General features: G+C 41.3%; 2 protein-coding genes across 2 annotated transcripts in view; one reads left to right on the plus strand and one right to left on the minus strand.

The window, feature by feature from the left end:
* The window catches only part of LOC134206301 (pre-mRNA-processing factor 39), a 28,879-nt gene extending 16,383 nt beyond the window's left edge, over positions 1 to 12,496 (plus strand). The window contains 3 exon segments of the mRNA XM_062682004.1: positions 9,615 to 9,889; positions 9,953 to 11,320; positions 11,725 to 12,496. Coding sequence (XP_062537988.1) covers positions 9,615 to 9,889; positions 9,953 to 11,320; positions 11,725 to 11,992 — 1,911 coding nt within the window. The 3' untranslated portion in view covers positions 11,993 to 12,496.
* LOC134206303 (26S proteasome non-ATPase regulatory subunit 9) lies at positions 12,468 to 13,422 on the minus strand. Its single transcript, XM_062682005.1, has 2 exons — positions 13,192 to 13,422; positions 12,468 to 13,128 (listed from the first exon to the last, which is right to left on the minus strand). Exons 1-2 carry the CDS (start codon positions 13,294 to 13,296, stop codon positions 12,550 to 12,552), a joined length of 684 nt encoding a protein of 227 aa, XP_062537989.1. The 5' UTR covers positions 13,297 to 13,422; the 3' UTR covers positions 12,468 to 12,549.
* Between the last annotated feature and the right edge of the window lie 8,995 nt (positions 13,423 to 22,417).

The following is a 22,417-nucleotide window of genomic DNA, read 5'->3' on the forward strand; positions in this document are numbered from 1 at the left end:
TAAATTTTCCTCTGAATATATTCGCATCGAGTATGCTTTAAACATTGCGAATATTTATTCCGCGCAACCTGGTACCAATTCCAATGATTTTCATTATTACTTTTACGACATTTTTGTACAACTTATCTCTTTTACGTTTAAGACGTAAAGATCTAGATTGTACCAGCTGTTTGAATTATTCAAAGTTACTAATTTCTGTTCAACTAACTGATTGGTACAGGATTTTAAGACGCTCGTGATAACAGCTGCTCTTTGATCTAAATTACCAGTATTTTCTCGAAAATCCACGTTTGTTTCGATAAGGCTCGTAATTGCTTGTTTCGAATATTTTCTCCAGCACTTAAGTTTTACCAAATCGTTATTATTACTACTGTCATCTGTAATGCTAATGACTAGTGTTTCATGATCGGTTACTTTTAAATCACAATTCGTAACACTAGTGACAGAATCAAAGTTAGAGTAAACATGATCAATCAAAGTTCTACTGTGCCGAGAAATACGCGTATACTCATTTACTTTTGTTTTAAATTAAAAAGTCAACTAATCGCTTCAAATGATTCGAATTTGAATCGTCACACCAATTGATATTAAAATCGCCAGCAATAACATTTAATTTACTAGGATCCATAAACGACTCTAACCAGTTTTCAAAAATTTCCAAAAATGCTGGTCATTAGCACTGGGAGAGTGATATAAAATACCGTAATTACCCAACTTCATGCCACGTACAACTGCAATGCCTAAGAACCAATTGCCATCGCAAACTTCGTTCAATTGAAGCTTGAACTGAACTGATTCTTTGACATAAATAGCAACTCCGCCGGTGTGTCTCGAATGTGATAGACAAGCAGCAACACTATATCCCGGAATACTATATTGATCAAATGCTTCTAAGTTAACAATATGAGTTTCAGATAGAAATACTAAAAGTGGACGTTTATCTTCTACAATCTTACGTAGTGCAACGTAGTTTGTAGACAAACCAGCAATATTCAAATACAAAATATCTAAATTATTCACATTTCTACTGGAACTTGGTTGCTATTCATTGAAACGTAAGCTGCTCTTTTTACGATCAAATAACCTTTTATAAACTTTACACTCAGTACTAAATGCTCCGTGGTTTACGTCCAGATTCATTTTACGTTCTTTATTCATTTTCAAACAATTGATACATTTCAAAGCAGTTGACGTGCAATCAGATGTTTTGTGACCTTCACTGCACTTAGAACACGCAATACTATTCTTGCATTCCGTACTCATGTGCCCAAATTCTCCACATTGGAAGCATCTTAGAACACTAATTTCGGGAACTACAAGGCACCGATCAAACCTTATATTCACTTTCTTCGCGGTCAGCAAGCAACTATGAGTATCCTTATCGACTTCAATCACAACGTTGTATTTGTTGTACTTGAAACGTGGATTTTCGTACGTCCTGATAACCTTTACTTCATTTATAGCGATGTCTTCATTTTGATTTTTAAAATCTCGATGAAGTCATCGGAGGATAATTATCGCACATGCCCATCACTTTAAGCCTTGGCACCGATGTGGGAACAACAGCATTGTAGCTTTCACCCAGATCGCTTTGAATGCCATCTTTCACAACATTTACATTGTATCCTGTTGCACACTCAGCAATAATAGAGCCGTCTTTCCCGTTCCTAAAGTTACTGATTTTGTGTGTTTTTGGATCTAATTTATCGTTCAAAAATTTCCGAGTAGCATCACTACTCTGGTTGGACTCTTTAGGTTTAATCACAATAACCGGGCGAGCCTTACGTTTACTTTTCGCTTCCTGCGTTACAGCAATTTTTTTCGTACTTTTAACTTTATTCCCAATTTTACTTTTCACAACATCCGCGAAACTAACGTTTTCTGTCAACAAATTTTCCGACGCATCGCTAACGTCATCAAGAACCTTACGCTTTTTAGGTCTGGGATTCTGACCAGGCTCCGAAGCCGTGCTAGATGTACCATGCATTATATTCATTGCAGCTAAGCTCTTATTCGAGTTAAATTGAAAAAATGAACTTTTCATATTTTCCAACTCTTGACCAACTGATTTTTGGAAGCCACTAATAGCCTCACCCAAAACGCAATTCAATTTACTTGCCAATTGTTCCATACCGAGCTTCAACGCGCTGTCTATCTGGGCAGTAATGTGATCTCGGATGCCACCAATCGATTCGGAGAGAGAAGAAATTTTCTTCATCTCTTCCTCAAAACGGGTAACGTCCGACACCTTTACATTCTGTCCGTCGCAAAACCGACTCGACAGACAGTCCGAACACTTGAATAGCACATTTACGTTCTCCGTTATCAGCCTCGCTGCTGCCTTATTCTCGATAGGAGAACAGCGGGCGTGAAAGTGCTTATCGCACTGACAACAACGCAGCGGGAAATCGTTGATAGCGATCCCCACTTTACACTTTTCACATTCCATATCGTCGCCACACCGCAGTGGATGCAAACCTGCAACGATACACTACACAGCACACAGAGACAAGCAAAAATAAAGGTGCAAAACGACAACGACAGCTTGCCGCACGAAACTATAGGTTGTACTATGGCTTCGCGGGATGCTGTGTTGAGTAATAAATTACGAAATTATATGAAAATGAGTCACAGAGATATTATATCTCCTACTTATCCTGATTAAAAAACACTATAGGCACACGTTAAATAGATTTTTCCCGTGGCACAAGCACAATTTCACACGAAATAATTAACTTTTTAATACCGCACAGAGGCAAACAAACTATCATGTCCACCATCACCACGTCGATCCAACAAACGTCAGCTTGATGGCTTTGGGTTCGAACTTCTTGCGCTTTTTTCGAGGCTTCCACATGTATGCCTGACATCCAAAAACTTTGAGATGACTGAAATCGGGTTTCCTGCCAAACCAGGTTTCAAAGGGTGTAACGTCAATTGCTTTCGTAGGCAGCCTATTTTGCAAATATGCAGCCGTATTCACAGCTTCCGCCCAAAACCTTCTCTGCAGCCCAGCGTCTAAAAGCATGCAAAGCCCCATATCGTTCAAGCTTCTATTTTTTGATCTGCCACACCATTTTGTTGAGGGGCATATCCAGCCGTGTATTCTGCCTTAATGCCTTCTTCAGCGTAGAATTGCCTAAGTTTCTGGCTTATATACTCGCCACCTCTATCCGATCGGATGATCTTCGGTTTTTTATGGAACTGATTCTCAACATATCGTACATATTCACGAATTCTGCTTTCAACTTCAGACTTTTCTTTCAGAAAATATACAATTGTGTAGCGGCTGTGGTCGTCGATCATGGTTAGATAGTATCTGCATCCACCTGAAGTTTTCGTCATTGGGCCACTCACATCAGTATGTACGATATCCAAAACATCCTTTGTAGTCTTCACAGCAACCGATGAAAACGCCGGCCTTGCCATCTTCCCTTCGATACATGATTCACATGGCATTCGTATTCCGCAATTTCTCACTTTCATACCAGATACCAAGTTTTTTCGATCGATTTCTGCAAGAACATCCGGATCTCTGTGTCCAAGTCGCCGGTGCCACAAATGTTGACAATCCTTATTATGCTGACGATTTCCTATCAACATGGATCGCGCTTCATCCACCGTGTTTAACCGGTACAAACCAATGATTCGACCTGCTGTCGCGATTTCTTCCCCTTTAAAAAACATACTGCACTTTTCAGCATCAAATACTGCACGTACACCTTTTTTCGGCAGTTTGGTCACAGAAATAAGATTTCCTTCAATTTCCGGGGCGTAGATAACTTTTGTCGGCGTGACTTTAATTACTTCACCACTGTTATTCATGCAATGAATCAAACAATCACCGATTCCGGCGGTACGAATCAGTTTTCCATCGGCAGAAGAAATCACAGGTCGTGCTGATCTATCCAATCGCTGAAATAGTTCTTCATCGCTTGCCAAGTGGGAAGTCGCACCCGAGTCCACTATCCAGGATTTCGTTGGATTACCACAGTTCCGGACCATAAAAGTAAAGGCTTTGCTGCGATCGTTTTCTCGAACCGGTTTTGCTTTTTCTTTCTGATACTTCTTATGTTTTGCCTTTCTCGTACAACTAAGTTGTACCGAAAGGCTATCATTTCACTCATAATTCGAACTTTTGATAGAAGTCCCGGAGACCCATAGTGTTATATACCATTCGACTCAGCTCGATGAGCTGAACAAATGTCTGTCTGTCCGTGTGTACGTGTGTGTGTGTATGTGTGTGCGTGTGTGTGTGCACAAAATGCCATAAAAAACATTAGCCAAATTTTCACATAGAAACTCTTAACCGATTTTCTTGCAACAAGTTGCATCCGACAGATACTAAAACGCTGTTGAGCACTATTGAATTTCATAATAATTGCAAATTGCAAAAAATAGATAATATTAAAATAGTGATGAGACATAGTCACATAGAACAATAATGTGTTATGAAAAATGCTTTGCATCTATGAATATTTTATCCGTGACTTCCCATTAAGAGTTTCATCGCACTATAAAGATGCTCGTGTTGCACGCATTTAGGCGTAAGTATGCTCTTCGTTAAGTTTCATAGTACTATGAAATTGTCCGAAAGTCAAAATTCGAACATAGGAAATTCGAGAAACTTTTGGCCGCGCCATCTGTCGTCTACTAGTGTAAATTTTCTATCATAACATTAGACGGTGTAACTGTTTTGCCTTTCTTGTAAATCATCGAGGTGTAAGCGTAAAGGCTACATTTATTACCTTTTGCGCGAGAAAGGTGCCATCATCGTTAGGTGGATTAATCTGGGTTTTCATTTGAATGTTGCTCCGCAAGAAACGCTTTGCATTCTTTCTTCCGGTGACCTTGCATTCCACAGAAGTAGCAGGATATTGATTTTAGCTGCTTACCTCTGCCCGCGAACTTCAAGGCTTGTTCTTCTACTCCTCCTCTCTGTTTCGACTGCTTTTCGGCTTCATCAATTAGTTTAATTTTCACCATTTCTAGTTTGAGATCGTCTTCGTTGTGAGCTTCTAAAGCTGTCGTCAGAGGATTGAATGAATCTGGAAGTCCTCGGAGAATTAAGGCGACCTTGAGACATTCTTGCATTTTGAATCCAGAGCTCTCCAATCGCGCGTAATTCTTCAGAATATCTTCTAAATACTTTTCCATGCTTTCTCCAACTCGATAGTTCTGATTCGTAATTTGCTTCAAGAGACTTTCCTTCTGTCCCAACGATGCTCTATTGTGGTGTTCCTTCAACGTAGTCCATGACGATTTTGCCGTCGTTTTATGTTGGATAATGCTGTACTGTCTTCCAAAGTTAAATGAATTGTTGCCAGTGGTTTTTCATCGCCATTTCCACGTCCACGTTTCGGTTACTTCAGCCGGTGCTGTCCCTGGGTCTACATATTTCCATAATTGTTCCCGTCTCAGCAGCGCTTGAACCGCAAACGACCAGCATCATTAGGACCTAAGTTGTCTGTTGATGAATCAAACAATAAAGAACATAAAGGACCACGACTGGTAGTTGGAACTGTTGAGTTTTGGAATTCTTCCCCACTCCATCACAATATAACAACTGCTTCGCTTTTAAAGATTCTCGCTTTCTATAATACTCCAGTATCCGCCTCACTACTCTGAGCCCATAACCTGATAGAGTTATGCAGGTGGACGGAAATGAAACACGTCTTGTTTCAGTGAGTTAAGAACAGAGAATGAAAATTTTATTTATTTAACACAACCAGGTAACTATGTTACACCGTTTTACGACAATGTTGCTATGTTGCTACGATGTACATTATGTTGCTCCTCAACATAATAATCGGAATTTCTAGTTTTAATTTATTTTGTGACATCATACTTGATACACAGTTTTTAATTAAATTGCTCCTAGAATTTTTGAGAAGAGTTTTAAAAAAACTTCCCATATGCTTAATTGTGCATTTTTTTTTCAAATATCATCCTTCAACTTCTTCTTCTTCATGCAACCTTTATTCGCCAATAGAATCCTGGTCATCTATTATTGCATTTCTACTGCACCACCCGAGCAGAAAGTGAAAACAAATTGAAAACTTGTTTTGATATTTTGATACTTTCATTTGCAATATCAAATTTTGGTGACCCTGTGGTCGAGTTAATAGTAATCACATCAAAAGTTGAGAACTAAATGTTGTATCCAAATAAACAAAATGATAACAATTTTTGATATCACGGAAAACAAAAAAAAACTTATTTTGATATTGGGCATATTTTCTACGGTTTACATAATGAGTTTTCATTATGATAATGACTATATCGAGCAAAAACAAAAAAAATATCTCAATTTGATATTATTTTGATTCATGGATCATATAGTGATATCAAAATTCTGATATCTTATTTAGTTACTCGTTTGATCGAACACATATTATGCGATATCAAGATTTACAAACTAGATTAGTTATCATTTAGTTATTTTCTTGATATCAGAAAAATATCTAATTCTGTTCCTGTTTTGTTTTAATTTATTTAAGATGATATCAAAATAAAAATGATGTTGAATCATTTTATTTCATTATTATTCAGTCTTATTCGATAACTGATAATAGAAAATAATTTTATCTCGATTTATTGCTTATCACGTAATGAATAAGCTTCTTGTAGTTCGAAGCCACTTTGATGGCTGCAGAATGATCGTCGTGCAGGAGATACCTTTGTTCAAGTAGTCGATCTGCAAATTATAAAAAAGTAACATGCGCACGAAACTTTGGAGCATTTTGGAATTCTTCTTTATTTCCTTATGAAAGTGCAAATGGTATGATCCTAAAATATAGAACGGGGAACAATCACCCAGTTGTACAAATATCCAAAAAATATATTATGAACGAACAGGTTTTGTCATTTTAGGCAATAATACCAGAATCATCAATAGTTCTAAATTGGCATTCGCGGATTTGGTACCTAAAAAAAGCAGTAAAGTTAAAATATGACGAACGATTAAAATTTACAATTTCCACCTCCACAAAAACAGGTGAGCTGAATATTTCAAAATTAGAATTTAGTTATCATGACAGGTTTAAATTTAACCATGTACAATATCGAACAAATGAATCTTGTAAACTCTTACGGTATGACGACTCATACATCAGAATAGATGATCAATTTTTACTAATAGAGACAGTATTAGCTGACATGGACAAAACTGTTTACTTTGTTGGACGAGAATTGGAAATCAATCAAATTTATGAAAATATGTTTATGTAGGTATAAAGTAGGTCATTTGTTAAGTTTAAAAATGATTGATAATAACATTCGACATTGCGTTAGTATTACTATGGAATTAGAACACAAAGTGAGCAATTTTATATCAGTTTGTAAGTTCAACACTCATATGGATTAAAATAAATAAATTTTAATCGACAAAAATTAAAAGACTTTATGCATTGACTTTATAATTTATCTTTTCAATCCGAAAGAAAAATCTTCATATACCGTTGAACGGAAAATAATTTCTATTCATAGATATAGAAGATAGGGATCGTACTTTTATTATGTACTAGTCGACCCGGCAGACGTTGTCCTGCATAGTAGGCGAAAATGCGCGTTGGAAACTACCTATGTGAACTTTCCATACGAATCTTAATTTTAGTTTTTCACCATTTACTCAACTTCACTTATGATTTTCGCATAAGGAAATATCATATAAACCCGTCGGAAATGATAACGAACATATCAGCTGAAGGGATGAGGAAAATTCATCCAGCCGTTTTCGAGTTATGCGGATACGAACACACCCCATTTCATTTTTATTATATAGATGATATTTTTCTGGATTTTCAACCGCCCTTTCCCAATGTTAGATTTTCTTCAATAACTTTTTTGAAAATAACTTTTCATTCATAGGAACGTAAAAATGACAGACTCCTCCTCCCTCTTTATTATTTTCAGTTATCAAAATAATATCAAAATATGATATTTGCTAGAATACTCTGCAGTTCTATATCAACATATGTTATAGTTATGATATCAAAAATTCAATTTGTTATCGATCTGATAATACTTTGATAGCGGACTCTGCTCGGCCAACCATTCGCGGTACAGCTTCCTCGCGCGAGATTTGGCCACCGTATTCTGTTTATCTGTTTGGTTTTGCATTGAAGACATGAAATTCGGCCCATTTTCGCCTCTGGGCCGTCTGCCCTGTCTCCTAGAGTGATTTTACTACAAGGTGGAATTGTTGATTCCCAATTGTTTCGCGATCCACCTGTGGGACTGACCTGGACCTCAAGTGATAATTGCACCTCTTGTGTACCCTTCGCAAACCAGCTCTCCCTAATCAACGGAGCGATTATTATTAGCGCTACATATTTTTATACAACAAGTTCGATAGTACATCGTTCTGCTTAAATCTAGGAATCCTATATTAAGAGATGGGGGAATACTTTTCCTGACGACTGGCTGGAAGCAAGTGGAGATATATCAGCTTCCACACTGATACTCTTCCCTCCCCATTTATACGGGAGTTGGGCAGAAGAAAGGTCGTGAGATTTATACCATATTGCCCTTCGCTCGGCTTCAAACCCATTTCTACAGAACATTCTTCATGTCTGCCGTATCCTAACGGAACTATCAAATCTAGACTTTCGCCTCTAATTCTATCATGAACATGTGCGTCTAAGTTTAGAAGATGGTATTAGCATTTTCCATATCATCATAATTCAACATTATTTAGCAGATTCGTTTGAATGCTGCCTTCCCGGAATTTATCGACGATTTGCTCAGGGTTATCATTTGATTCGTCGTTTATCGGCCCTCGAAAAAAACCGGCTTGGTTTTCGTTGACGAAGAACTTTTTCGAGCAGTCTCAGTCTATTGAACACAATACGGAACGAATTCCAGTCTGTGTCATTTCTTAAAGGGGAGCGAGAGTCCATCCAACAACTTTTTTCCCTCCCGTAATTTTGACATAATATGGTGCAGAACTTCATAACTATTAACTACCCACTACCATGTTTGAAAAACTTAGCCGGCTTTAAATTGATTGTGGCGGTTAAGGAACATTGCATATCGAAAACGTAACAATTCCCATCACAGGTTCTCGCATCGTAAGCAAGACGAAGGAGCACGGTTTGTATAACACTCAATAAAATATATGTCCACATTCGTGGTGAAAACTGTTTCCACTTTTACTAGGATGATCATCAAACCGGACTGCGGCGCGTTACTACGAGTGAGAGAAAACGCCAAAAGCCGAGTAGAAACAGAGAGATTCAACGCAAGACCAGAGAGCAAATAACGGCATATTTCACTAGTGTAGGGCCCCTAGGTTTAGATTACACTCATGAAATCATATATCAAATGAAATGTAAATTATTCACATTATATATGTTGTTATTCGGATAGCTGTTAGGGAATCTGCAACGACCAAGTTCTCTCTGTGTCTGTACAAAAGAGCCGCCTTCACCAATCCAAATTACGACCTCTTTAGAACTCGTAACGTATTACTCAGAAAGGGCCGCTTAGGTCAAACTCATCTAATGTAAGTGCACGTGAAGTACATTCTATATTTACCACGGAAATTCGTTTTCCGCCATTCGGGTTCTTTCTTCTCGTTTTTCTCTCCATGCGCCGCCCTGTCGCTGACGTAGGTCTTCGAACGAGGACTGAAGGCGATCCCCCTGTCGGTGGATCTGTGGATCCACTATCTGGCGCACGTACGGGCCAACAATACGGACGACGAAACGTTGATTCGGTCCCAGTTTGAGCGAGCGCTGGCTGCATGCGGTTTGGAATTCCGCTCGGATAAGCTGTGGGAGGCCAATATCAAGTGGGAAAGCGAAGGCAAACGCATTGACCGCGTTGTGGCGCTGTACGATCGGCTGCTGTCGACACCGACTCAGGGTTATGCAAATCACTTCGACCAGTAAGTTTAGTCACATAAGTGGCGGTAAGGGAACGTAACTAATTTGTCTCTGTTTCGTTACAGCTTCAAAGAAGTGGCCAATAACAACCCAGTGCATAGCTTAGTGAGTACGGAAGAGTTCCTGGAGTTGCGAGCATACGTGCGTGAATCCGCACGGAAGCGTAAGGAAGAGAAGGATAAGAAACGGGCTGGATCGCAAGACAAAGTCAAAGAAAAAGAGAAAGAAAAGGACAAACAAGATGACAATAAGTCGTCCAAAACATCCAAGGACAAGTCGGACAAACGTGACAAAAGTCAGGAGCCAGATTCGAAGGAATCCAAAGAAGAAAAGGATAAACCAGAAGCAATGGAAACGGATGAGCCGCCGAAGGTGACAACCGGTGAGGACGTTAACGAAGAGAAAGAGAACAAGGAACCACCGGCCGAGGAGGAGAAAACAGAAGAGAAAATGGAAGCTGAGCCGGAGGAGGAAAAAGAAGCCGATGATCACGTAAACAGCCCTGAGGAGGCCGATGCCATTAAAGATAAAATTATTTCACGGCGCAAGAAGCTACATAAGGCAACCGTCGCTGCCGTCACCGCTCGGTGGACCTACGAAGAAGGCATCAAGCGTCCATATTTCCACGTGAAACCACTGGAACGGTGCCAGCTCAAGAACTGGAAAGAATATCTTGATTTCGAGATCGAACAAGGCGACGAAAAGCGTATTCTGGTGCTTTTCGAGCGTTGCTTGATCGCTTGTGCTTTGTACGACGACTTTTGGCTCAAGTTGATCCGCTATTTGGATTCTCGGGCCGAAGAACCGGAGGTGGTTCCCCGCATTAGGGACGCGTACGAACGAGCATGCACGATCCACCATCCGGACAAACCGAGCCTGCACCTGATGTGGTCCGCTTTCGAGGAGTCTCAGAACAACGTTAACAAGGCGGCCGACATTCTTGCAAATTTGGAGAAGGTCAGCCCGAATCTGATGCAGGTGGCCTACCGGAGGATAAATCTTGAACGACGTCGGGGTGATTTGGATAAGTGCGGCCAGCTGTATCAGACGTATCTTACGACAGCGAAGAGCAAAACCATTGCTGGTAATGTGGTCATCAAGTACGCCAGGTTCCTCAACAAAATCAAGAAGGACCACGAGCAGGCCCATTTGGTACTGAAAAACTACCTGGAGAAGGATCCCTGCAACACGAGAGTGGCCCTGCAATTGATAGATCTATCACTGCAGCGGGAAATTGTCGACGAGAAAGAGGTGTTGGAAATCATGGATCATTTCATGGGCCGCGATGGACTGGAACCGGACCAGAAGGTACTTTTTGCTCAACGCAAAGTGGAGTTTTTGGAGGATTTCGGCAGTACTGCCAAGGGCTTGCAGGAGGCCCAGAAGGCATTGCAGACGATCATGACCAAAGCGAACGAGGCCAAGAAGAAGAAGTGAGTATATTACATTGTATAATTTTTATTATATGGCAATCAATCTGAACTAAACTTTGGTTAAAGCATGTTGCCTCGCAAACTTGCATCGAATCACATAACATATAGTCATCTTTGCTGTGGAATGTGGTCCTTCCATGATTTTGGAATGCTAGCGAACCTAGCGGTGGAAGTCAAGCTTTACTAAACAACGCGCATAAGACACAGCAGCATCACATGCTTTGCTTTTTCAATTTTCGCCTTGAATATACGGGAGTGCCGTTCGTCGATTGTTGCTACACGAAAAGCCTACTTTGAAATTTGCAGTTTGTTCTATGATACCTATCTGTTTTGTGATCGAATGCTATCTTGTTGATCCTCCGAACTCTAGAATTCCAACAATATTAAAATGCTTTCTCTTCTAGGGAACAAACACCACCGAAGAAAACATCCAAGGAAAGTTCCTCCAGCAGCGTTGCTGTTAGTGCGGCTACATCTGCTAACTATGCCAGCGGAGGAGGAGGAAGTTACGGCTACAGTGCCAGTTCAGCTCCCTCGTACTATGGCGCTGCGTCCAGTCAGTACCAATACGGAGATAGTTCATCGTATGGATACAGCACCTGGAACCAGCAATATTCTCAATCTGGCTACGGGAGTTACGGTCAGTGGAGTGGTTACGGAAGCTACTACTAAGGGCGTCAAACACACTTCGAGTGCTAGGGATCAAAAGCATGGAGTGAGCAAACAGCGAACATTGGTTTTTAAGAAGCACTGTGGTCCTTTCCTTAAGTTTTACATTCATAAACTATATAACTTTGTTTTATAGTGCAGTAGGGTTAGCGAGCACACTTTCCTTTTGTATGCCTGGAATCTTATCTGGACGACAGTCAGAGGTACATCATATGCTATATAGGAACTGTAGAATATTTGTTTCTCTCCAAATTTCCGCCGCAGAGACGGAATTGGACTAAAACTTAATATAACTCAACAAAAAGACGATAACATTTGTGTTTAATGAGTGGTGTGGCCGCACGGAATTCGAGTGGAGCACGCAGATGCGCAGAAATAAAACCATACTTTTGTTTTTAAGAATTCAACACGTGACAGTTTTTCCGATGTTTCTCTGGTATTTGCGATATCATTCAAAATGGTTCATTAAACACAAAAATAAAGCTAACGATTATATCGTGAACTCAAGCTTGTGTGTTTCCAATTTCATATAAAATAAAAATAAACAACCGAACGCTTCCTTAACGTTGAGCGGAATCGATCGGTACGATATTGCAACCGAGCAAGCCCCGTCCGCTCCAACTCTTGGGCGTGAGCGACAGCTCTATCAGCTTCCCATCGCGGCGAACCTTAACCGGAACAATCCTGTTTTCGCAACTTCGTACCACGGCCCCAATCTGCGACAAATCTCGGAAATTGCCTGCATTGATCGTTCCAAACTCCACGATTTCGTCTCGCAGTGCGATGCCAGCGTCCTCTGCCGGGGACCCTTCGCTAACCACATTGACCTTGGCGATCGGTTTCACCGGCTGAGATCGAATCGCTCGCATCGAATGCCGCAGTCCCGACGCCGAACCGTTTTCGCCATCTTCTTCGAGCTCTAACGCCTGCAGTTTGGTCGAGGTAAGATGCTCCTGCCGTTGAGAGGACGTCTGGGCGTGAACCGTGTGCAGTCCCTGCTCGATCCGTTTCATCAGTGCCTTCAGATCATTCTGGAGACAAATTATCTTATGCCGAGCCTGTCGCACCTGGTAAACGTCGATGTCGTTTCGCGGAAAACCAGAATCATCCACCAGTGGGTCGGTCATTCCCACTCGATTCTGAAAAACAGTAGTTCCTCAATTAGAATGACAAAGCGCAATTGAAAATTGAGAGGAACGTACCACTTCGAGAATTTTACCCTGTTCTGCGATTTTTTGTTCGATGGCATTCTTCTGCGTCATCAATTCCAGGACCGCGTCCCGGGATGTTTCCAACGGAACAACCATAATGAGGATTTGGATGCAGGATTGAAAATCACCAAAATTAAACGCTAGCGTAAAATTTGTGAAATTTTGTTTTGTTGATGTAAAAACAAATTGACAGCTTACTGTAGCCTGTAGCAGTAGCAGAGAAGGTTGCTTTGTTGCACGCAGATACTTTTGCGACATGATCGATGTATCATATCGCAAACTGAAAAAAAAATCTGATTTAAATATTTATTGATACTTATTTTTCGGTTTTGCTTAAAAAAATATGGGTTCTTTGGGAAAGTTGACCTTAAGAGCATCATTATCGGTCGCGAGCATTTTAATCACCCGCGCAGCGCTGTCATTTTAGTTTCGTCACTCGTTTCCTTATCGGTCACTATTTTCTGCTCTCAATCTGATGGTTTATTGCTTACGTTTGACAGTTTATCAAATTTGATTAAGAGCAAGATTACCGATGGTGAGTTTAAGCCGTTTAGCAGCGCAGTATCATTACTTGACACTTAACCGGTCGGTACTAAACGTGCTGCTATAACAGTAGCACGACTGACAGGTGACCAAATTTGATAGCGCGATAAGAGCGCTGCTAATCGATGAACTCTCAGCTGTCAAACGTCACCGGTAAGGAATACAGCAACCAAATTGAGAGCCGAAAATAGTGACCGATACGGAAACGAGTGATGAAACTTAAATGAAAGCGCTGCCAGGAACTAATAACCGGGACGTGAGTGTCCCGAAGAACCGATTAAAAATTCATGCAACCCAGAAGAGCTGACGAGACCAGCACCGCCAGAGGCGCTAGTGTATTTTACTCACATTTCGGTAAATTTATTTGAAAGTGTTTTGGGAAGTGTAGACTTTTTTGCTGTAAGTTTTGACAGATTTTTAACCTCATCCTTGAGGTTTTATTTATTTACGTTTTTTGTTTTTCCTCATAAACAATCGCAAAACATTAAATCCGTGCTATGATGCATACTGGCGCTGGCGGAATTATTCAAACCGGAATTTCTGGCGCGCGAACAAGACCACTGCTACATGGCATGAACCATCTACTGTACCAGCTACGCCAAGGATCGTTCCGATTTGAATTTCGGAAGTGTGAAGCGCTAGCCACCGAGCTGTCGATAATGAGGGATCAACATTTAAACCATGACGAATGAAATGAAGAAGTTACTGTAGGCCTCGCTGCAGGCGTGCTACCAGGGAAGGTGAGTCATATTTTTTTAGTTTGGATTTGGCCATCTTCTAGACCGAGGAAGCCGAGGTTTTTAGCCTAGAAAATATTTCGAGGCTGCTTTTGAAATAGTCGCGAATCATGAGTATAAAGTTTATGATTTTAATAATCCCCCACACTCGTGCAGATTTTGGATTACCACATACTAATGCTGTCCAATGAGCAGCTCGAAGTTATTCCCATCGCTCTCATGTCCATTTGTTGACAAAAAAGAAACAGTAGGACGGGAACAGCTTAGAGCTGCGCATTGGACTATTGTAATTGTAATTTTATCGAATACGATATCCTGTTGGTTTAAATTTTATATTAAGGCAAGGAAGCGCTAGTGTATTTTACTTATCATTACTATTAACTACATCCACAACCCATCTAACATACACTTTATTTTTTTTTTTTGCAGCTTTACCGTCAACCAGCAATCCACCCTAGAGGAATTCAGCTCTAATCTGATAAATCATTCGTGCAACCAATCAATTTGGACGCAACCCGACTTTCTGAATACAATCATCGTTGGAGTGGATCAACACTTATCAGAAATTCAAAAGCCCTCATAAAGGCTGGTTTACAGTTCGGAAAACGTGTCCGCGGGATTTTGCTCCGGGTTTTGTCAGGGAAAATTTTCCGCCGATAAGTCTCCACTGTCAAAACATTTTCCGTGATTGGGTTTACACTTCAGGATTTTGCTTCGGGATTCGAGAATCTGCGTACCCTCGCCCGTGCTTGAGTTTACACTTCGGGGTTTTGGTTCGGATTTCTTTATACAAGAGGTGGAAAGATAACGAGAAGAGGGAGATATAGCGAGAGAAAGGGAGAGAATGAGTGAGAGAGAGCGATTGAGTGGGAGATGAGTGAGCGAGTGAGTGAAAATGAGTAAGTGAGAGTGGGTGAGTAAGTCAAAGTGAGTGAGTCAGTGAACGAGTGATTGAGTGAAAGTGAGTTGGGCTTATTCTACGAGTGGAGTGACGTGAGATTGCTCGAATGACGTGAGAAGAGTCGTATAGCCCCATTTGAATAACATGGTCACCTCACGTGAGAATTGCTAAAATCGACTCACCTCACGTCACTCGACTCGTAGAATAAGCCCAAGTGAGTGAGAATTCGTGAGTAAGTGAGAATTCGAGAGTAAGTGAGAATGCGTGTGTGAGGTTGAGTGAGTGAGAATGAGTGTATGAAAGTACGTGAATGAGAGAGAGTGAGTGAGTGAGAAAGAGTTAGTGAGTGATTAAGTGAGAGTGAATAAGTGAGTGAGCCAGAGTTAGTGAATGTGAGTGAGTGAGTGAGATTGAGCGAGTGAGTGAGAATGTGTGTGTATGAGTGAGATTGAGTGAGTGAATGAGAGAGTGAATGAGTGAGAGAAAGTGAGTGAGAATGAGTTAGAGCGAGTGAGTGAGAATGAGTTAGAGCGAGTCTCACTATGCACTATTTCTCAATTATCACTGCTCACTTTTCACTTCTCACTTCTTAGTACTCATTTCTCACTTTACTCTTTTTACTTCTCATTCTCAATTCCCATTCTCTCACTACTCATTTCACTTCTCACAACTAATTTTTTCACTTATCATTCTTCAGTTCTCACTTCTCATTAGTCACTTTTCTTTTCTTTTCTCACTCTTCATAACTTCACTTCTCGCGCCTCATTCTCACTACTCATTTCTCACTACTCAACTCTCACTTCTAATTGTACACTTCTTACTTCTTATTCTCACTGCTCATTGCTCATTGCTTACTTACTCATTTTTTCATTTCTCGCTTATCATTCCTTAGTTTTCCCTTCACACTCCTCACACTTCTCACATTTATCACTTTTCACTATCCACTTCACTAAATTCTTCCCATAATAAATTTTCGTCATAGATTACACATTTCCCGTGCGGAATCAATTCAAACGGAATTGTTTCCCCGCGGGATTTGCATCTCTACACATGGGATTTTTAACCGTACACTTTTCCCGCGATTGGGTTTACACTTCAGGAAAATATTTTTTCGTGTAGACTTCTGCTCCTGTCACGGGAAACGCAAATCCCGCTCCCATTTAAATTACATGGGAGACCAAATCCCGGGACACGTTTTCCGAACTGTAAACCAGCCTTAAGCTATGAGATTGAAGACGCGTTCCTTGTGTACAGGCAATATTGCTATTATTTTCCTTTGTCTTCAAGTCCCTGCAGAGTTTTGGAAGAATTCCCTGCAGAATCTCGGAAAAATAGGCTGCAAAATCTCGGAAGGATGGGATGAAAAATCTCGGAAGGATTTCCTGCCGAATCTCAGAATGATTCACTGCAGAATCCCGGAAAGATGCCCTGCAGAGTTTTGGAAGAATTCCCATCAGAATCTCGGACGGATAGGCTGCAAAATCTTGGAAGGATTCCCTGCAGAAACCCAGAAGGATTCCCTGCAGATTGCGGCAGAATTTGCGGCAGGATCTCGGAAGAATTCCCTGGATAAGCCAGGAAAGATAGATAGGCAAGATAGGAAATATTCCCCGCAGAATCTCTGGAGGATTCCCTGCAGAATCTCGGAAGGATTTTCAGCAGAATCTCGGAAGGTTTCCATGCAGAGTTTTGGAAGGATTCCCTGAGAATCCCGGAAGGATACCCTGCAGAATCTCGGAAGGATTCCCTGCGGAATCCCCTGTGGAATATCGGAAGGACTCCCTGCGGAATCCCTGAATGATTCGCGGAATCTCAGTAAGGCTCCCTGCGGAATTCCAGACGGATTTGCTGCGTGATTCCGGAATAATTCGCTGCGGGACCCCAGAAGGATTCCCTTCCGATTTCGAAAATAATTCCCGAAAGCATTCTCTTCGGAATCCCGAATAGAAATTGAAAATTAAAAAGAAATAAGTCAGTTCAATTCTATAGACCAAATCAAATTGATTTCTACTTATATATAAATATTTATATGGTCATTCATACCTAGTATACTTTAGTCAGGAACTAATAACTAACTAATAATCCCATGGGAATCAAGAAAGGTTTGCCGTTAGAATCTCGAAGGGTTTGCCGTCGGAATCCCGGAATGATTCCCATCGGAATCTCGAAAGAATTCCTCAAAAGTATTCCCGTACGAATCCCAAAAGTATTCCCGTCGGAATCCCTAAAGGATTCCCCTTGGAATTCCGGAAGGATTCCCGTTGGAATCCAGAAAGGATTCCTGTCGAAATCTCGAAAAGATTACCGTCGGAGTCCCGAAAGGATTCTCAAAAGAATTCCCGTCGGAATCTCGAAAAGATTCCCGTCGGAATCTCGAAAGGATTCTCAAAAGAATTCCCGTCGGAATTCCGAAAGTGTTCTCAAAAGGATTCCCGTTGAAATTCCGAAAGGATTTCTGTCAGAATCCCAAAACTGTTCTCAAAAGGATTCCCGTTGGAATCCAGAATGTTTTCTCAAAAGGATTCCCGCCGGAACCCACAAAGGATATCCGTGTAAATCTCGAAAGGATTCCCGTCGGAATCCCGTAAGTGTTCTCAAAACTATTCCCATTGAAATCCCGAAAGGATTTCCGTCGGAATCCCAAAAGTGTTCTCAAAAGGATTCCCGTTAGAATCCAGAAAGTTTTCTTAAAAGGATTCCCGCCGGAGCCCATAAAGGGTTTCCGTCTAAATCTCGAAAGTATTACCGTCGGAATCCCGAAAGGACTCTCAAAAGAATTCCCGTCGAAGTCCCGAATGGATTCCCGTCGGAATCTCAAAGGGATTCCCGTTGGAATCTCGAAGGGATTCCCATCGGAATCCCGAAAGAATTCCTGTCGGAATTCCAAAAGAATTCCCGTTGGCTTTCCGTTGGAATCCCGAAAGAATTCTCGTCAGAATCCCGAAAGGATTTCTGTCGGAACCCCGGAAGGATTTATGTCGGAACCCCGGAAGGATTTCTGTCGGAATCCCGGAAGGATTTCCGTCGGAATCCCGAAAGTGTTCTCAATAGGATTCCCGTTGGAATCCCTAGTGTTCTCGAAAGGATTCCCGTCGGAATCCTGAAAGTATTCCCGTTGGAATTCCGAAAGGATTCTCAAAAGAATTCCCGTCGGAATCTCGAAAAGATTCCCGTCGGAATCTCGAAAAGATTCCCGTCGGAATCCCGAAAGGATTCGCAAAAGAATTCCCCTTGGAGTCCCGAAAGAATTCCCTTCGTAATCTCGAAGGGATTCCCATCGGAATCCCGAAATATTCCCGTCGGAATCCCGACAGTATTCCCGTCAGAATTCCGAAAGTATTCCCGTCAGAATCCCGAAAGAATTCCCGTCGGAATCCTTAAAGCATTCCTGTCGGAATCCCGGAAGGATTCTCATCGATTTCCCGGAAAGATTACCGTCGGAATCCCGAAAGGATTCCTGTTGGAATCTCGCAAATATTCCCATCAGAATCTCGAAAATATTCCCGTCGGAATCCCGAAAGGACTCTCAAAAGAATTTCCATCGGAATTCCAAAAGAATTTCCGTCGGAATCCCGAAAGAATTCCCGTCAGAATCCCGAAAAGATTTCTGTCGGAATCCCGGAAGGATTTCTGTCGGAATCCCGGAAGGATTTCCGTCGGAGTCCCAAAAGTGTTCTCAAAAGGATTCCCGTAGGAGCCAATAAAGGATTCCCGTCGGAATCCAGAAAGAATTCCCGTCGGAATCCCGAAAGAATTCCCGTCGGAATTCCGAAAGGATTCTCAAAAGAATTCCCGTCGGAATCTCGAAAAGGTTCCCGTCGGAATCCCGAAAGGATTCTCAAAAGAATTCCCGTTGGAGTCCCGAAAGGATTCCCATGGGAATCTCGAAGGGATCCTCATCGAAATCCCGTCGAAAAGTTTTCCGACAATATGGCAGAAGGAATGGTTTCCATTTCATCGGAGATCACTTGAGCGGAAGGAGGTTGATCCGGTGTTTCCACCGGCAATGAATGAAATTCAAGGTTATTGCTTTTAACAACTTGTTCATCAACCTCAGTTGCTTCAGAGGGTTCAGTTGATTTGGGTTCGATTGCTTCGATAGCGGGTTGTGATCCGTAAATCGTTTGGTTCTATTCTAAGAAATTATCCAATATGGCTGTTGTATTATCCTCCATAGCCGCCGACACAGTGCTAAAAACGGAAACTGCACTCGAAGCGGAAGGATCATCCGCTTTCGCTGGCGGATTCAGGTTCACAAGATTGGAACAATTCCATTGAAGGAAAAACTGACACCACATCAGATTCTAAGAGCTCTTCGGTTGTAGCCCCAACTACGGCTTGAACCTACTCAATTGTCGTATCCTCCTTAGCTAATTCCTCTGGTAGTGGTTGCGGAGGCACAATATCGGTATCTGGTAGTTCTTTGTGTGAATGTTTAGGCATCTTAGCTTCGGCTCTTTGTCATCAGCTGAATCGATTTTAGTTTTTGTTTGGAGAACTTCAGCCGACGATGGAGGTTTGTCGGTATCAAGAGATTCCTGAATTGGTTCATTTTCAGTAGTAGAGGTTCGTCCAGCTTCCTTTGCTCGTTATCTACAACAGAATCGACTGCAGTGGGTGAAGGCTCTTCAGCAGGGGCATCAAGAGAAGTAGTATCGTCGGAATTAGGCTGTACTTCGGTTGAAAAGAAATGTTTTTCAATAGGAACTGTAGCACCGTCTGTTGTCCCAGAGTCGTCTTCACCACTCCCGTTCATTTCTGCTGGTGCTGTTTCTTCCGATTCTAAATTATTGATATCGTTATCGATTGGTGCCAATTTGGGCTCATCATCGGACACTTGTTTCTCCGTATCTTGTTCTTCCTTCGCTTCCATCGTCGGAGCTATTTCTTCTGCGTGGGCCGGATTTGTTATATTCACTGCGGGTCCGACGGTTGCAGTGCCGGCATGAGCTGCCATCTCGTTTGATTCGATTCCAAACGCCTCGTTATCTATTTCGATGCCCTCATGAACTTCCAAGCCGTTGACAATAGAATCAAGCGAATCGCCATTTTCGCTGTCTGACCTTCTTCGTACGGGTTCCTCAGTGCTAACCACTGTAAATAAAAGTAAATTTAAACCAAATGTTATGCCTTGCAGGTGTCTCCAACGGAACTAAGAAATCTAATCCTAGAACTGTCAGAGATCTCCGACGTAGCCGTTGCCGGAATCCCGGACGAAATGGCAAAACTTTCGAGGGCTTACCGTCATTCTAAAGCAAGGACAATCGCTTACTGACACGAAGATTATGGACCACGTGAAGGATAACCTGTAACCCGTAGCCTTCCGTTATGACAATAAATAAATTACAAATTGCAAAGAACAATATCAGTTAATAACTAATAGAATTAAAATCACTTTTACGACATTCAAAGCAAAAGAGAAACAATTGTTAACTTTGTTGTACGAGAAACGCAAAAATAATATGGAAAATATTTCAGCTTCTACTTTGACAGATCTCGTAAAAACAAAAACATCAATGCTGTCAGTCGTGCACGGTGAGAAAAATATGCAAAAAACATGACAACTGACAGCGTTGTATAGTGTCTTTTCAACTGTATACCTAGAACTCTACACACCGATGGAGACTTCAAGCGCAACGCGAAAAAAAAAACAAGTGCCGCGTCCCGGTTAATTAAATAGTTCCTGGCGCTGCGCGGGTGATTACCCAGGTAACCTTTAGCACTTTATTTCGCCTTTTCGGCTATATAGGGCTATTATAGAGCCAGTATGAAGTTTGTTAGCTCTGTGGTAGCCTTATAGTCACACGTATGGCTTATTTTAATGCTTATGGTTACCTGGGTATTATCAATTCAGTGCAAATCCGAATTATAGCCGCTAACAAAGTTGGATTTTTCTCACAATTCGTACGTTAAACTTAACTTCGGAAGTGGTGCGCTGTTTTCATTTGGTGATGTGCTATACAGCGCACTACTTCCGAAATTAGGTTTAACGTATGGATTGTGAGAAAAATCCAATTTCAATAGCGGCTATAATTCGATTTTCTACTGAATTTATAATAAAATGCTCGCGACCGATAATGATGCTCTAAAACCACAAAAATAAGCCGATTACTATTCAATTCAACTGAAAAAGAAAATTCTTTTTGGGGCAAAATGAAAGGTCAATTTCCGAATGAAAATATACGAATGAATGAATGAAAACATACGAAAATATACTCCCGCATAATCATGGACCATACGTAGACCGCATCTGTTATAATTGAAGAGAATAAGTGGTATTGTAGCGAAGGTCTAACTAATAGTAGTCAACTATAAATGGACAGTCTCTTATACTATTTCAACAGTAGCTCAGATGGTAAACGGCCAAACTACTATATGAGTAATGGGCGGTTAAGTATAATAACCATTTAAATCTGGTCGTTTTTTCGAACAAAATTTTCGATGTACCATACATCAGTTTGTAGATGTACAATTAGAGAACTATATAATTACTCATCGACAGCATGTTATGTATTAACGGTAAGTGTTGATGTAGGCTTGGTATGGTGAATCAAGCTTAAAATAGTATGCTAACAATGAAGTGAATAGTGACAATATATCTTATAACACATATGTAATTTTGACTGCATGGCATGTCGTTTTTCATTATGCGGGCTGTTATAGCAGCGCGTTTAGTAGCGACCGGTAAAGTGTCAAGTAATGATACTGCGCTGCCAAACGGCTTAAACTCACCACCGGTAATCTTGCTCTTAGAGCATCATTATCGGTCGCGAGCATTTTAATCACCCGCGCAGCGCTTTCATTTTAGTTTCGTCACTCGTTTCCGTATCGGTCACTATTTTCGGCTCTCAATTTGGTTGCTGTATTCCGTACCGGTGACGTTTGACAGTTGACAGTTCATCAAATAGCAGCGCTCTTATCGCGCTACCAAATTTGGTCACCTGTCAGTCGCGCTACTGTTATAGCAGCGCGTTCAGTAGACGTATACTTCAGTATACGCTATAGCGACCGGTAAAGTGTCAAGTAATGATACTGC

The sequence above is a fragment of the Armigeres subalbatus genome, chromosome 1 (genome assembly GCF_024139115.2).
Source record: "Armigeres subalbatus isolate Guangzhou_Male chromosome 1, GZ_Asu_2, whole genome shotgun sequence".
In the NCBI taxonomy this organism is placed as follows: domain Eukaryota; kingdom Metazoa; phylum Arthropoda; class Insecta; order Diptera; family Culicidae; genus Armigeres; species Armigeres subalbatus.

What these genes read in the sequence shown, in the direction of transcription:
- LOC134206303 (XM_062682005.1), bottom strand. Translation starts at nt 13,296, where the DNA reads ATGGTTGTTCCGTTGGAAACATCCCGGGACGCGGTCCTGGAATTGATG. An exon ending in AGGGTAAAATTCTCGAAGTG is followed by an intron (nt 13,129 to 13,191) that starts GTACGTTCCTCT and finishes ACTGTTTTTCAG; the next exon opens with AATCGAGTGGGAATGACCGA.